Source organism: Trichomycterus rosablanca, chromosome 1, assembly GCF_030014385.1.
Source record: "Trichomycterus rosablanca isolate fTriRos1 chromosome 1, fTriRos1.hap1, whole genome shotgun sequence".
NCBI lineage: Eukaryota > Metazoa > Chordata > Actinopteri > Siluriformes > Trichomycteridae > Trichomycterus > Trichomycterus rosablanca.
Window position 1 is genome coordinate 64,741,496 of NC_085988.1, and position 17,215 is coordinate 64,758,710.

The 17,215-nt window shown below is 43.4% G+C and overlaps 1 protein-coding gene across 2 annotated transcripts in view; it reads left to right on the forward strand.

The window, feature by feature from the left end:
• The first annotated feature begins 3,799 nt into the window (after positions 1–3,799).
• Positions 3,800–17,215, forward strand: part of chst11 (carbohydrate (chondroitin 4) sulfotransferase 11) — a 103,621-nt gene continuing 90,205 nt past the window's right edge. Inside the window, exon 1 of one of the 2 annotated variants that reach the window (XM_062995033.1) lies at positions 3,800–3,926. In XM_062995033.1, coding sequence (XP_062851103.1) covers positions 3,809–3,926 — 118 coding nt within the window. In that variant the 5' untranslated portion in view covers positions 3,800–3,808. The remainder of the gene's footprint in view (positions 3,927–17,215) is intronic. The other variant, XM_062995041.1, reaches the window with a different exon arrangement.

Genomic DNA, 17,215 nt, shown 5'->3' on the forward strand with positions numbered 1-17,215 from the left:
TCTGGAGCAATGGAAGAAGGTCATGTGGTCTGATGAGTCCAGATTTACCCTGTTCCAGAGTGATGGGCACATCAGGGTAAGAAGAGAGGCGGCTGAAGTGATGCACCCATCATGCCTGCTGCCTAAAGTACAAGCATGGGGTCAGTGCTATGATCTGGGGTTGCTGCAGTTGGTCAGGTCTAGGTTCAGCAACGTTATGTGCCCAAAGAATGAGGTCAGCTGACTACCTGAATATACTGAACGACCAGGTTATTCCATCAATGGATTTTTCCTTCCCTGATGGCACGGGCAGGGAACATGAGACATCATTTTCACACATGAATTGGCCACCACAGAGTCCAGACCTGAACCCCATTGAGAATCTTTGGGATGTGCTGGAGAAGATTTTGCGCAGTGGTCCAAATCTCCCATCATCAATACAAGATCTTGGGGAAAAATTACTGCAACTCTGGACAGAAATAAATGTTGTGACATTGCAGAAGCTTGTGGAAACGATGCCACAGTGAATGCGTGCCGTAATCAAAGCTAAAGGCAGTCCAACGAAATATTAGAGTGTGTGATCTTTTTTTTGGCCAGGCAGTGTATAAGACCCCACTGTTAGCCCTTTATTGATCTGCTCATTTCTTTGTGTTCAAAGAAAACACTATTTCTAACTTATATGTCAACTTGAAGCAGCAGCTGAAAAATCATCCATGAAAAGTTGGAAAAGTTAAAAAGTACAAAAAGCAAAGAAATAATCATTTAAATATTATTTTCTTGTTGAGACCATTAAAGGTAAAGACGTGCATTTCCCTCAACACCATGAATCTTTCCTCTGCCGGTGTAATACAGAAGTACTGTAACGAAGTATTTTATTTGTACATGTAACGAAGAATTGTATTTGTACATTTGTAAGTTAAAATACTGCGTTTATATACCACACACACTTTCATTTTCGGCGCCATAGTGCTAAACTCTGACTCCTCGAGCTTTACGGACGAGCTTATTCTCTTACTAGAGGGGGGTTTATGTATGTCTTCTGAAAACGTCCCCCTGTAGTGTAGAATAGTTCACTCCGGGGACGTCGCTGTGCCTAGGGTTGCCAGATTTCTTCAATTACCACATGTTTACTGTATTATTCATAGCTGTTGACTGGAAAAACAGCCTAGGACTAAGTTAGGCTGCTTTTGGTGTCAAATATTTGGAGTGGTTTATAACTGGAATGTTCTGATTACAGTAATATGTAAAAGTTAAATGTGTTTGTGCTTGACTGGCTTGCCTGCAGTCCAGATCTTTCACCTATTTAAATTGCATGGCTCATCATAAGGAGCAGAATCAGAAAATGCAGGCGTCAAATAAAAAAAAAATTACAAAATGCAATTAAGCTTGTCGGTTAAAAATGGAAATGTTTTATTTGTACATTTGTCAGTTAAATAAAAGTTCAAGAGAATGAACAAATTACAGAATCTTCATTTTATTGCATTAAAATGTCTTAACTTGTGTTTTGAATATAATTAATAAAAAAGTGTTCTAATTTATTTGCAAGTTTCTTCTGTGAGTAACAACAAAGATTGCTTCTCTTATGACATTATTTCCACTGTAATAAATAATTGTGACCTATATGGGGCTTTATATGTGTCTTTATTTATTTATTTATTAGGATTTTTAGTCATATTTTACACTTTGGTTACATTTATGACAGAAATGGTAGTTACTCATTACACAAGATTCATCAGTTCACAAATGTATTGTCAAACACATATTGTCATGGACAATTTTGTATCTCCAATTCACCTCATTTGCATGTCTTTGGACTGTGGGAGGAAACCGGAGCTCCCAGAGGAAACCCACACAGACACGGGGAGAACATGCAAACTCCACAAAGAAAGGACCCGGACAGCCCCACCTGGGGATCGAGCCCAGGACCTTCTTGCTGTAAGGTGACACTGCTACCCACTGATTACTATTGGTATCCTCACACAACTACACATATAGGGTGTGTTCGAAAACCTAGGGAGCTGCCTTGCTGTCTTACTGTCTACATAGGCAGCTGCCTTAGTAGAGAGGATTCTAATAAGTCAGTGACTTATAAGGCAGATTATTCGTACTTAGACAGCGATTCCATCAAGTTTCGCATTTCGCGTTTAGCATTTAGCATCTTGCCATTCAAACCAATAAACTGAGGTAGCACAGCACGTTAACGTCAATATAACAACTTCCTTCATGTACCGATAACGGTTACATTTCCTGACAAGCCCGAACTTGCAAATAAAAACACTCGGTACAAGTTTAAACAAGTTAAAAATCAGTAATATTTTATTTACGTTTGAAAATAACTCCATTCGTTTCTCCGCCCCGTCAGCCATGTTTATTTTTCTGTGAGAGAAGAGCACTATACTAAATACTATACTAAATACTAAACATTTGCCAGCTATGGTCAAATGAGAATTTGAATAAAAACTAAAATGTTGCACTATTCCCACTGAAAAATGAGTATAATGCACTGAAACACCTCTAGATAGATAGATAGATAGATAGATAGATAGATAGATAGATAGATAGATAGATAGATAGATAGATTAGATAGATAGATTAGATAGATAGATAGATAGATAGATAGATAGATAGATAGATAGATAGATAGATAGATAGATAGATAGATTAGATAGATAGATAGATAGATAGATAGATAGATAGATAGATAGATAGATAGATAGATAGATAGATAGATTAGATAGATAGATTAGATAGATAGATAGATAGATAGATAGATAGATAGATAGATAGATAGATAGATAGATAGATAGATAGATTAGATAGATAGATAGATAGATAGATAGATAGATAGATAGATAGATAGATAGATAGATTAGATAGATAGATAGATAGATAGATAGATAGATAGATAGATAGATAGATAGATAGATAGATAGATAGATTCTTTATTGATCCTTTGCAGGAAATTTCTGTTACAGCAGCTCACAACAACTTCTTGTATACATACACCATTCACTTACAGTATAAAAACAAGCAATAAGAATAAAAATGTACAGTATGGTACTATATACATGTAAACACTTTATGGTGTATGCATAGCATACAAAAATTTGTATTTATTGAGGTATGTAAACATTGGTTTAGTGGTGCATGCATAGCATACAAAAGTAGGTATTTATTATAAATGATTATAAAATTATAGCAGTGATAGCAGTTATAAGAAAAGATTTTCTGTGGCGTTCAGTCCTGCATTTAGGAGGAATCAGGAAGTCTGTGACTGAAGGTGCTCTGTCGAAACCCCTCCAGAATATGAAGTGGATGTGAATTGTTTCTGATTATCGAGTTAAGCTTTGTGAGCATTCTTAACTCTGCTACCTGCTGAACTGAGTCCTGTTCAGACCCCACTATGGAGCTGGCCTTTTTGATCTGTAAGAGAACTGAATCAAAGGGTAAGTCAATTTCAGAAAACAATATTGTAAAGACGTGGCTTGTTTACTAAAGTTGCAGACAATGTTTTTTTGACGTTCCGTTTATCTCTGCAATACTAGGGAGAAGTACGCTGTTGACATAAATTACAGACCACTAGGGCGTCGGAATACCAACCAAACCGTTCGGCGACTCAGAATGTTAATCAGTCCAATCTGGCAACCCTGTTGCTCGGCGATCGTAGCAGTTTATCAGCGCAGCAGCTTCAGCATCAGTAAAGCGCCACTCAGTCAGAAGGCTGCACGGAGAGCTGCGCTCAGTAACTCGCTCTCTCTCGTTCTCTCCAGTTCTTTCTCAGCGTCTCTCTACCGCTCCTTCTCTCGCTGTCTGCCCGCTGTTAAAAGCCATGAAACAGACTCTGTTCGACCTGATGAGGATGAGCAGGATTTGCCGGATGGTGCTTGCCACTTGTTTGGGATCTTTTATTCTGGTCATCTTTTATTTCCAAAGTATGTTCCAGCCAGGTAGGACTCTTGTTTTCTAGACCTGTCAGTTATTGTTCGCTTTGTTTGGCTTGTATGGTTGCTGACTGCGGATATCGTACCCACTGTTGGAAAAAAAAGAATGGCATTAATTGCGACGAAGAGTAGCTGTGCGATCATTGACAGGGACACATGAGACTTTTAAGTTGAGTATATTTAACAGCTGGGTGGTAATGCGTGGGTGGTTTTGTGGGCATTATATTGCATTTAATATCAGGACTTGCATTTGTGGGCACCCAAATGTCAGCGTTACATTCAAGATCGGTGCTTCCTAAGGTAGACAGTGGAGGCTCTGTGCTCGAATCAAAGAGCAATCCACTCCATGTAAACCGGCATAGTTCAATATTTAAACACAGTGCATGTGCTAGATCCCGACACAATGCACTTCTGAATGTACCACACTGGCTTGCATACTATATCTTTAAATATGAATAAAAATGCACATAAAATACATACACATAAATCCGAGCGCATGGTTCGAGGCTCATTTCCAGTGTGCCAAAATATGCCAACTGCAGTGTGGATCTTCAGTTGGTTTTACTGGTTTATTATTTTTTGTGTGTGTGTGCATTCGCCATGTGATTGTTTCTTTTCTGACTCCTTATCTAATTGTTTACTTACAGACAAAGTCGACAATTTACATAAACCTGTAAGGAACAAGTTATAACAGTGATGGGATGTCAATAACAAGAGCTGTTTTTTCTACACCTTTAAACTTAACTAGTTTAAAACTAAAATGAGAAAAAATAGCCATTACAATAGTGATGTAAAACTTGCTTGAGTGTGTGTAGTGTCGTCTGTGTTTGGACAGATGATCTTAAGAACCAAAGTTGCTTAGAAAAGGTTTAAAGGACTAGACATTTATGATCCACATTTAACCCTTGTGTTGTATTAAGGCTCAAAAATGACCCACTAGTATGATTATTAGCAGATAACATCCCCCCAATCTTATTTCAACCCGAGACTTTTCCTAGAAAGACGCCAGATATTCACAAAGTTTGTGATGAATGACAGGATGTTTCTTTTCGCACAGTATGTTTGGGATTTAAGTAAGCTCCATTCGTTTAGGGGTTTCGTGAACTCATTTTTGACTGTTAGAATACAGCAAGTATACAGAATGTTAAGACTCAACAAGGGCTAAGATCTGTACACAGCCCCCTAGACTTTCCCAATTTTACCTAGACTTTTCCATTGTATTTTGTATCGCTCAGTCAAATGGATGCAGTCAAATATTTTTGGGGAATTTATCAGTTCTAGCAAATCATAAAGACTATCGAGGAATCAGGAGGTCATCTTAGAAGATTATATGACAACATAAAACTTTCTTATAATTAATCATCAAATTAACAATGTAAGTTTTAGTCAGATTTTGTCATCATTCAGAGAAAAAAAAATATTTATGAAAGAATTTTTATTCACATAAAAGTACAGTTGCAGAAATTATTACAATTCCAAGTCTGCCACGACATATTTTTTATACAAGTGTGTGTATACCTTTAACTCCACCAGTATGTCAGTCCTGTAATTTGTCAGTTGTCAAAAATGGTAGTTCTTCATTTTACATTAATGTCTACTGTAAATGTAAACTAAATATAAATCACATAATTTATGCTTTTGTTTAAAAAAAAAAAAGGATAACGTTAATACATAATTACCACATTTATTTATGTACATGTTTTTTTTCCTTAAGTGTCAGTAGTATTAGAAGTTATCTGTAGTCACAAATCCCAATCCTATTAAACTGACAGCAAGTAAAGAACTTGGAACCAGACACCACTACGGTGCACTGATGACAGAAAACATTTGGCTGCCATAGTGTAGAACATCTCTAATTATACATGCTAAGACTGAAGAAAACTAGTGGCTATTTTCTTTTTTTCTATTTTTATTCATGCATTTCCTCCCAATTTAGCATAGTCAATTTGTCTTCCACTGCTGGGGATCCCTGATTGCAGTCGAGGTGGGTATATTGCTGCTCACGCCTCCTCCGACCCACGCGCAGCCCTTAGCGGAACCCTTTTTCACCTATGCACTCTGCACAGGCACCTCTATCTGCCAGTCAGGGTCCTTACACAGAAGACCCCACCCACATAGTCCAGTCATCCCACCCTAGCAGAACTGTGTCTGCTGCAGGCACTGCCAATTATGCCTGCTAGATGGGGCCCAGTCGACTGGTGGCAACACCGAACTTCGAACCGAGGAGTTCAGAATCTCAGCGCTGGTGTGCTAGCGGAATATCCTGCTGCGCCACCTGGGCAGCTTAGTGGTTATTTTCTTAATGACAATACAGGATGAACAAAAATATGAAAAAGTGTAATTTAAAATATAAAAATACTTACCTAGATATATATGTGCAATGCAGTGGGATTTACTTTGACTTTTTAAGGAGCATCCCATAGTTCTTTACTTTTTTAGCAGAGAGCTGCTAATCTAGTGGTTCTCAACTGGTTCTCTTTCAGACACCCTGAACATCTGGGCAAAAAGTCCTTGGTCAGGAAGGTAAAAAAGAATCTTAAAAAACAGCTTTAAAACTCCTGTGTGAGATGGAAGACAACCATCTCTGCAGCACTCTGTAAATCAGGCCTTTATGGCAGAGCGGCCAGACAGATGCCAGTGTTGAGTGACAGCCCTATGACAGCCCTCTTGGAGCTTGCTAAACAGTATGCAACAGACTCTGGCAACATGAGGAAAAAATTCTCTGGTCAGGGAAACTCTTTGGGCATGACAGTAAACACTATGTCTGTCACCAACAGGCACTGTACATTACCTGCATTATTCCATCCCACCCAAGGTCTGTCTTAGAATGTCCTTGAGTGGCCTTACCGAAGTCCAGTCTTAACATCTGTGGAGAGACATGAAGATAGCAGTTTACATGTATTTGTCATACAATCTGACAGCTCGAGAGAAACAATGGCCATAAAGAATGGGATAAACTGCCCGTATACAGGATTGCAAAGCTCAGGCAAAACCAAGAAGAGTTGCAGCTGGAATTCTCACCAAAGGGGCTTCTACAAAAATTTAAATAAAGGGTCTAAATAATTGTAAATAATGAAGTTTACAAGATTTAAGTTTTGGATTTTTATATTATTTGTCCAAATTACTCTGAAATATGTTCTTACTTCATCATTGTGAGTAAGTGTATATTTATAGGCAAAATGTGTGCAAAAAGTCAAGGTGTCAAAATACTTTCCAAATCTTCTGTAGCTGCTTTATTAACTCAGAATTTAATTTAATTTAATTTAGTAATGTCCCAAGTTTGTAACTGCATCCTAGATGGTATGCTCCAATAAAAAATAGTAGACCAAAATTAGTCACATGACGTATTTCTGTTAACCCTAGTGGTTAACCATTCTGTTTTAGTGTGCTTCTGTTGGTTTCTTTTAACAGAGATCAGACATACTGAAACATGAAAAACTTTCCCATTTAAATAGGTTCTCATCCTTGGTTTCATATAACTCGGTTGTGACTCAGTTGAACTCAGAAGCATGTAGGATTGCGTATAGACAGACAGACTGGGTGATATAGGCTGCAGATGGAGGAAGCAGACAAGTGTAATAAAACTGCAACATTTGTGTCGGCACTGCGCTTGCAGCCACAGCAAAGTGAATGAATGTTGTTGGAAGTGGTGACTCATCAACCTCTCCGACCTCCACACACACACACACACACACACACACACACACACACACACACACTGGGACTGGGATAACAGGCAGAGCAGAGCTGATTTACAACAACTCAAAATTCTTATACAAAAAGATTTATGTTCTGTTGAAGGAAGAGTAAACTGGGGTTATAATTAATGAGCTCAGATGTAAATTACAGAGTGCAGTTTGGTTGGATTTCATTCAGTGTTGTTGAATGACTCCATGCTAACCCCATACTTATTTTGAATCTATTCCAGGATGTCAGAACTGGTCTTTCTGTCCCAGATATTTACATACTGCTGGATAATTTGGTGACATTTAAGTAAAACAGTCACAGAGGCACAGTTTGTTCTGACTGTATTACTGTGGGTCTCCCTGGGTACTCAAAGGTGCCTAATTGATTGCATTAAATTGCTCCTAGGTATAACATGTTAGTAAGTGTGTTTTGCCCTCTGATGGATGGGTGTTCTGTCAAGGGTGTTTCCATTTAATTTCTTTGCATGCTTATCTTATATAATGGATTTTTATTCCACCTTATAGTTGACACATCCTTATTAGACTTTCTTATTTTCACTTTTAAAGTGAATAGGGGGGCGGCATTGTGGCTCAGCATTGAGGTTTTACAGAAAGAAAGTCCTGGGTTTGATTCCCAGGTGGAGCAGTTCGGGAGTTTTCTTTGGGTGCTCCGGTTACCTTCTACTTGTAAGTGAACTGGAGATACAAAATTGCCAGTGACGCCGTTTGATGTTGACTGATGAATCAGATGTAACCTGTGACTATGAGTGTAATGCAACTATAAAAACATGAACTTAAAATAAAATTAAACAAACAAACAAACCTTGAATAGGGTGTGGCTGTAAAAGCCATTTGGAATAATAATTTGATGGTGTAAAAACATACTGTATATGTCATGTAACTTTGTGTCATGACCTAGTTTCTCATTGGTTATTATAAATAACTATAGTTAGGGACTTTTCTGTGCCCATAAAAACAGAGATAGTTTGACTGCACCCATTAATATATACATGGAACTATGATCTCTTACCATGGCCAGAAAGGAAAGTCAAACTGTCAACAGAACTATTGCAAATCATAATTACTAGCAAGTAACTAGTACTTAATTGACATTATAGAACTTTTCTACACAATTAGTTTATTGGCATACATTGGAATTAGAAGCTGTGGCTTCCCTAAAACTTGAATGAGTAGAGAGTGATAAATGAAATGAGAATGTGAATAAGCAGTGACTGCAGTGGATAAGGAGCATCACATTTACATAAACACATTTCACCCTGAAATTCACTGTACCAGGATGCACACGGAGCATAAGAGAGCTCTTGTGCTTCATATAACATTCTATATACTAAATAGTGTGCTAACTAATTTTAGGACTGCCATGCAGTGAGAGTTCAATTATTTAGTTTCTGTGTGTGTGCACAACTATTGTGCACATCTGAACCATCTTCCTGTTGATTTATGTATCTGTATGCCACAGGATATTTTTAGAAAACCTGAAAGTTAGTAAAAGACTTTAAATGTATTTGTTACACTCACATCTTTTTACTTTCCTTTTATCATTTTTGCCCTAAAATAACCCTGTACCTAAGTTTTAAATCCCTGGATGGAATTTGTTGTACCATGTTATGTTGCGCCTGGGACATGAATGAAGAATGGGTAACTAGAGCGAGGAAAAAGAAGTGGTCACTGCTGGAATGTTATGGTTGAACTCGAAATTCCTCAGGTTTTGAAACAGTAGGAACATATGTGGACGTGTAACAGTAGAAAAAGAGCTCTTGACTCTTAAGATCAAAGATTACTTCTGTCTCTGGGACAGACAATGTGTAATAACAAGCACTCTGATCTTAATCATATGTACTTTGTGTTCAGGAAAAGCATAGACCAAATAACAACATGAACGAGAAGAGTTAGGCTCTAAGAAGAGGAAGTGGCTTACGAATCGTGGTCCTGCGTGCTGTTTTGTGTTTGCTCTTTTTGTCTGTGATGCCAAATTTCATGTGTGTACAAGCAGGATATCCTGCTTGCGTAATCACCCTCCCCTAATGTGAGAAATCAGCCTGAAAGAAACGTCTTTTAGCTCTCCTGTCTTTTTGTATCACAATAGGTGAAACCTTAGTGTATATGTGTGTGTGTGTGTGTGTGTGTGTTTTGTGTTCTGAACATGAGAGAAACTGCTGTGTGGCGTATGTGTGTGCATGTGTGAGGGCTCTGAAATTGGAAATGTATAATTAAACATCGATTTGAAAGCGTGATTAAACAATATTGATTCTGTAAAGTTAAGAGTATAATTCATTTTGAAATGCTGGCTTTTATGTTGGAGTTATAAATTATTCTTGATTTTTAAATCTTGGCTTTATAATAGAACTTGAAATGGTGGCTATGTAATTGATTCCTGCATGTTGGCTGTATAATAGAGTATGAAATGTGGGCTGTAAAACTGTATCTGGAATGTTAGCTATGTAATTAAATGTCTAATGTTGTCTATATTACTAAAACATTTTTTTCCTGGTCAGAATATTAACGGAATAATGGCTTGATTTTAGACTTAGGAATGTTGGCTATACGATTGATTGTTAGATGTTAGCAATATAATTGATTTTGGGATGTTTGCTATATAATTAATTAGGGAATGCTGGATCTATAACTGATCTATAACTGAAATATTACCTATGATATTGATTCTTACATTTTGGCTGTATAAATCATTTTTGGGATGTTTGCCATATAGCTAATTGTGAAATGCTAGATCTATAACTGATTTTAAAATATTGCCTATGATATTCATTCTTAAATTTTAACTGTATAAATAATATTTAATGCGCCCAGGTGGCGCAGCAGGATATTCCTCTATCACACCGGCGACGAAATTCGGAACTCCTCAGTTTGAAACTCATCGTTGCCACCGGTTGGCTGTGTGCCATCTAGCGGGCATAATTGGCAGTGCCTGCAGGGAGGGATGACTGGAATATGTGGGCGGGGTCTTCATTGGGGTCTACATTGTGTATGGACCCTGATTGGCAGATAGAAGTGCCTGTGCAGCCTGCATGGGTGGAAAAGGGTTCCGTTAAGGGCTGTGCATGGGTTGTGAGCAGCAATATACCCTCATCAACAGCAAAAAAATTGGGGATCCCCAGCAGCGGAGGACAAATTGACTACACTAAAATTGGGAGAAAATGGGAGAAAAACATAAAATACTTTTATGTTTGAATGCTTTAAAAATCTAACAAGTCAATTGTGAGTCAGATTTCTTTTACTATTTGATTACTGAATGTAATGAATGAAGGCGTAGGACCCAAAGATGCGGAGCAAAAAATGATATTTATTAACAATAAATATATATATACAGATGAACAAAGGAAAGGAGTTAAACAAAAACAATTCGGGAAATCCCGAACGACGCCTTTCTCGTCACTGGCAACTGAAAAGGAAACACAAAAACAGAAAATAGAAAAGCAGCCAACGCGAGGCGCGAACCCGGGTCGCTCACTCGCGGCAATTATAATCACCCCGCTACGCTACGGCGTTGCTGAGGTTACACACTCGCCTTCTGAATATGAGGCTGAAATGAGAGAACGGATCTCAGTAAATAATCCGTAAAAAGGGGCAAAACTTGTAAAGATAATTGTGAGGGGAATAATGGATCGGTTGTGTCACCAGTTTAAAAGACTGGGAAGAAACCGATGACTGAGTTTGGAAAAAGGGTTCAGGCGAGTGGATTCGAACCGGGGATTCACGCATGGAGGAGCGGCGACTTACCGCTCAACCAAACAGCAGTGAATAACCCTGACAAAAGTTCACGCCTTTAAAGGACTGCGGAAGGTGGCAATTAGCCTGATGCTAACCCGCTGCTAGCTTTGCAAGCGGGGACCATATGTGGCAACGCCAAAACAACCACAGCTCGAGGGCTGTAAGGAATCGCACCAGCTCTCCCTATTAAATGAAACAAAGACCCTAAGTTACCTCAGTCTTACGACTTACACACCCAACCGCGCTACCAGGCGCCTGGGGATACCAAACTAGCCCTGCAAAAGGAATGGCTGCAGCAGTGCAGCCAGTCGAAAACAAAGAACAAAGGTGCGACGCCTGCAGACTGGCGACGCCCCCTTAAGTAGGAAGCTGACAGCTGCAGGTCGTTGCCCTAATCAGCTGGCCTCCTATTTGAGGCCACGCTGCTCTTTGTTCTGTAACGCCTGCAACGCTGTGAATTGGTGGTACGTTCGCCAGACGTTGCAGGCACCCTAACAGGACCCCCCCCTCTAGGGACAGCTCCCGAGGTCCCAAGACCCGCAGACCGGTTCCTTCGGTACTCACGAATCAGTTCAGGGTCCAGGATGCGTCGAGCCGGTACCCATGAACGTTCCTCGGGGCCGTAACCTTCCCAATCCACCAGGTATTGAGTGCTACCCTGCACTTTCCTGCTATCCAGGAGACGGCGGACCGTAAATGCAGGGGCACCCTGGATGATACGAGGGGCGGGAGGTTGTGGGGGGGGTAAAGCTCCCCTACCCGCGAACGGGCGAAGTTGGGAGACATGAAAGGTCGGATGCGCCTTCATCCTGGGGGGCAACTCCAACCTATATGTCACCGGGTTAATCCGTCGGACTACCTTGAACGGGCCAATGTACCTCGGTGCCAGCTTGTGAGTGGTACCTTTGACGGGGAGATCCCTCGTCGATAGGAGGACACGTTGGCCCGGACGGAACGTAAGAGCCGGCTGTCGCCTACGGTCAGCATTGCGCTTCATGGAGCGCTGAGAGGCCAAAAGGGCCTGTCTTGCTTTCCGCCAGGCGGCGCGGCAGCGACGGATATGTTGCTGCACAGTCGGCACCGCAACCTCTTGTTCCTGATCAGGAAACAGCGGAGGGGGATAGCCGAACTGTGCCTCAAATGGTGACATACCCAGAGCGGCATGGTGCAGGGTATTGTGAGCAAATTCAGCCCACAACAGCTTATCCGCCCAAGTGGCTGGATTACCTGCAGTCAAGCACCGAAGCATCTTGCCTAGATCTTGAATGACCCGCTCCGATTGCCCGTTGGACTCGGGATGATATCCCGAGGATAAGCTGGCCGTCGCGCCGAGAAGTTGGCAAAATGCTCGCCAGCACTGGCTAATGAACTGTGGACCCCGATCCGACACAATGTCGGACGGGACCCCATGTGCTCTCACCACATGTTGCAGAACAGCCTGTGCGGTAGCCATGGCGGACGGGAGCTTGGGCATCGGAATGAAAAGGCAAGATTTGGTGAACCGGTCTACAATCACCAGTACCACCGTGAATCCCCTGGATATTGGCAAACCCGTGACGAAATCCAGTGCCAGGTGGGACCACGGTCTAGAGGGTACTGGTAATGGATGGAGGAGTCCACGAGGACGCTCTCTTGTGCTTTTATTAGTCGCACAGATAGCGCAGGTACGGACAAGGTCCTTGACCTGACTCTCCATCCCTGGCCACCAGAACCTTCGGCGCAAGAACACCAGGGTCTTAGAGACTCCTGGATGAGCCGCAAACGAGGACGCGTGAGCCCATTCAAACACCTGACGGCGGACTGTTGATGGTACAAACATCCGGTCAGGTGGACCTCCACCTGGGTCGGGCTCAACAACTTGAGCGTCTCTCACTGTTTTAAATATGCCCCACGTTACTGGGGCAGCAATTTGACTAGGGGGGATGATAGGATCAGGGTCGGTTTCGGGTCTGGTCGATTCCCACTGTCTAGACAGCGAGTCAGGCTTAACATTTTTCGACCCTGGTCTGTAAGAAAGGGTGAAATGAAACCGACCAAAAAAAAGTGACCACCGAGCCTGACGGGAATTCATCCGCTTCGCTTGCTGGATAAATGACAGATTCTTATGGTCTGTCCAGACAAGGAAGGGATGTTTTGCCCCCTCTAGCCAATGTCGCCACTCATCTAGCGCCAGCTTGATGGCCAAAAGCTCCTTATCTCCTACCGGGTAGTTACGCTCAGCAGGAGTTAGACGGTGCGAAAAGAAAGCGCATGGGTGGAGCTTCTTTTCCGGACCCCCTCTCTGGGACAAAACCGCCCCAACCCCAACATCAGAGGCATCCACTTCCACTATGAAAGATTCCTCTGGGTCGGGCAACTGCAATACAGGAGCAGTTGTCAAGAGAGACTTGAGCCTATTGAAGGCTTGTTGGGCCTGCACCGTCCATTTAAACGGACCCTTCCCTGTGAGAGCCGTCAAAGGAGCGGCGACCGAACTGAAGTTCCGAATGAATCGCCGGAAAAAGTTGGCAAAGCCCAGAAATCTTTGCACATGGCGTACGGAACTAGGAGTTGGCCAATCCTCCACAGATTTGATCTTAACCGGATCCATTCGCAGGACACTTTGTGAAACTATAAACCCCAAAAAAGACACTGATGGGGTATGGAAAACGGATTTCTCCAGCTTGACGAACAAGTGATGGTCGAGCAAAAGCTGGAGAACCCGACGAACGTGCCTGACATGTTCTTCGATGGATCGGCTAAAGATTAAGATATCGTCCAGATAGACATAGACGTATCTGTCAAGGGCCTCCCGCAAAGCCTCATTGATAAAGCGTTGAAAGACCGCGGGGGCATTCATTAACCCAAAGGGCATCACTAGATATTCATAGTGTCCCGTGGGCGTAATGAACGCAGTCTTCCATTCGTCCCCTCGCCGGATACGAATCAAGTTATACGCGCTGCGAAGATCTAGCTTCGTAAAAATTGAAGCTCGCTGAAGAGCTTCAAAAGCTGTGGCCATCAGCGGCAGCGGATAACGATCCTTAACCGTTATAGCGTTCAGACCTCGATAATCGATACAGGGGCGCAAAGTTCCATCCTTCTTTCCCACAAAGAAAAATCCTGCCCCAGCTGGGGAGGACGATGGTCGGATGAACCCCTGATCGAGCGCCTCCTTGACATATTCCTCCATGGCGATCCTCTCCGGTCCCGACAGGGAGAAGAGGCGCCCCCTAGGAGGAGAAGTGCCAGGAAGCAAATTAATAGCACAATCGAAAGGTCTGTGTGGGGGCAAGTCCCGCGCCCGGGATTTGCTAAACACCTCCTGTAGGTCATGGTACACGGGAGGTACCCGGGTCAAATCAGGGGTCATCGCAACAGGCGATTGTGGTGCCGATGACATGCTTGCTGGCAACAGGCAAGCATCCTGGCACCGTGTTCCCCAGGCGAAGATTGACCCGGTTTGCCAATCAATTTGAGGATTGTGCCTCTTCAGCCACGAGTGCCCCAGGACCACTTGGAGTTGAGGAACCTGGGTCACCAAAAATGTGACCCGCTCCTCGTGCCTCCCCAAACGCATCGTGAGAGGAGGCGTTTGATGCGTGATCGGGCTCCCGGCCACCGCCCGGTCGTCCACAGCGTGAACCACTATGGGGACTCGTAGCGGCTGAAGATCAATCCCCAACCCGTGCACCAGATGGCGATCAATAAAATTTTCCACCGCGCCTGAATCGACACAGACCTGGAGATCAGTGGTCCCAGAGTCCCAATGCAACGATGCGCTAAGGAAAAGACCCTGTTCAGGGATGATGGTATGGCTCGCCCTCGACTCCCTACCCCGAGAGTGGCCTACTCGTTTAACCGAGGTCGGACTCTCGAGGCGGGGTCGGATGGTCGTGGGGCGGCTCCCCGAGTCGATCCCAGTTGCATGGGTTCTGGGTCCTGATCTCCCGAAACGGGCCGGGGCTGGCCCTGAGGCCGATAAAAGGGTGGGTGAGGCCCTCGCTCCCGGTTACGTTGTCGGAGTCGGGTGTCGATCGAGGTGGCTAGGAGATAGAAGGCCTTGAGAGAAGTGGGAAGGTCTCGAGTGGCCAGCTCATCTTTAATTCTCTCTCCTAGACCACGATGGAAAATGGCGACTAATGCCCCCTCGTCCCAACCGCACTCAGCCGCCAGAGTACGAAACTCAATGACGTAGTCGGCGACTGAGCGCCCCCCTTGGGACAGCTCGAGCAAACGCGGACCCGCCTCCCTTCCCCCCGTGGGATGAAAGAAAGTATCCCTCAGAGCCTCCGTGAACAAGGACTCTGAAGAACACTCCGGAGCGTTCTGTTCCCACAGGGCAGTAGCCCACTCCAAGGCTTTGCCTGTCAGCAAAGATATTATAAACGCGACCTTGGAGCGCTCAGAAGGGAAGCGGGACGGCTGAAGCTCGAATGTGAGGGAGCATTGTAGGAGGAAGCCTCGACATTTCTTCGCCTCCCCTGAAAAACGCTCGGGGGGCGGAATGGGGGTTTCAACTCCTACTGGAACCGCTGCGGGGGCGGGAGGATGGTTGGGGGAACCCGAACCGGCACCCAGAGATGGCAGCAGCTGGGCAATTTCAGTTACCCGCTGAGCCAGCTCTGAAAGCGCCAGCTCGTGTCGACCTAAAGCAACCCCCTGGTGACGAAGCACGTCAATCACAGGGGGAGTCTCCGCTGGGTCCATAACTGGTCGCACCTTTCTGTAATGAATGAAGGCGTAGGACCCAAAGATGCGGAGCAAAAAATGATATTTATTAACAATAAATATATATATACAGATGAACAAAGGAAAGGAGTTAAACAAAAACAATTCGGGAAATCCCGAACGACGCCTTTCTCGTCACTGGCAACTGAAAAGGAAACACAAAAACAGAAAATAGAAAAGCAGCCAACGCGAGGCGCGAACCCGGGTCGCTCACTCGCGGCAATTATAATCACCCCGCTACGCTACGGCGTTGCTGAGGTTACACACTCGCCTTCTGAATATGAGGCTGAAATGAGAGAACGGATCTCAGTAAATAATCCGTAAAAAGGGGCAAAACTTGTAAAGATAATTGTGAGGGGAATAATGGATCGGTTGTGTCACCAGTTTAAAAGACTGGGAAGAAACCGATGACTGAGTTTGGAAAAAGGGTTCAGGCGAGTGGATTCGAACCGGGGATTCACGCATGGAGGAGCGGCGACTTACCGCTCAACCAAACAGCAGTGAATAACCCTGACAAAAGTTCACGCCTTTAAAGGACTGCGGAAGGTGGCAATTAGCCTGATGCTAACCCGCTGCTAGCTTTGCAAGCGGGGACCATATGTGGCAACGCCAAAACAACCACAGCTCGAGGGCTGTAAGGAATCGCACCAGCTCTCCCTATTAAATGAAACAAAGACCCTAAGTTACCTCAGTCTTACGACTTACACACCCAACCGCGCTACCAGGCGCCTGGGGATACCAAACTAGCCCTGCAAAAGGAATGGCTGCAGCAGTGCAGCCAGTCGAAAACAAAGAACAAAGGTGCGACGCCTGCAGACTGGCGACGCCCCCTTAAGTAGGAAGCTGACAGCTGCAGGTCGTTGCCCTAATCAGCTGGCCTCCTATTTGAGGCCACGCTGCTCTTTGTTCTGTAACGCCTGCAACGCTGTGAATTGGTGGTACGTTCGCCAGACGTTGCAGGCACCCTAACACTGAAAAGGAAAAATATCCATTGCTTGTTTATTACACTACATTACTTTTTAAAAGTTAAATTGCTAAGAGCATGAAACTGTATGAATGGATGAATAGATCATCTGGTCTGGTATGGACCGAATCATTGCCTTAAAATCTTAATTGAATTAAATCATGTACACCCACCCACATACACAA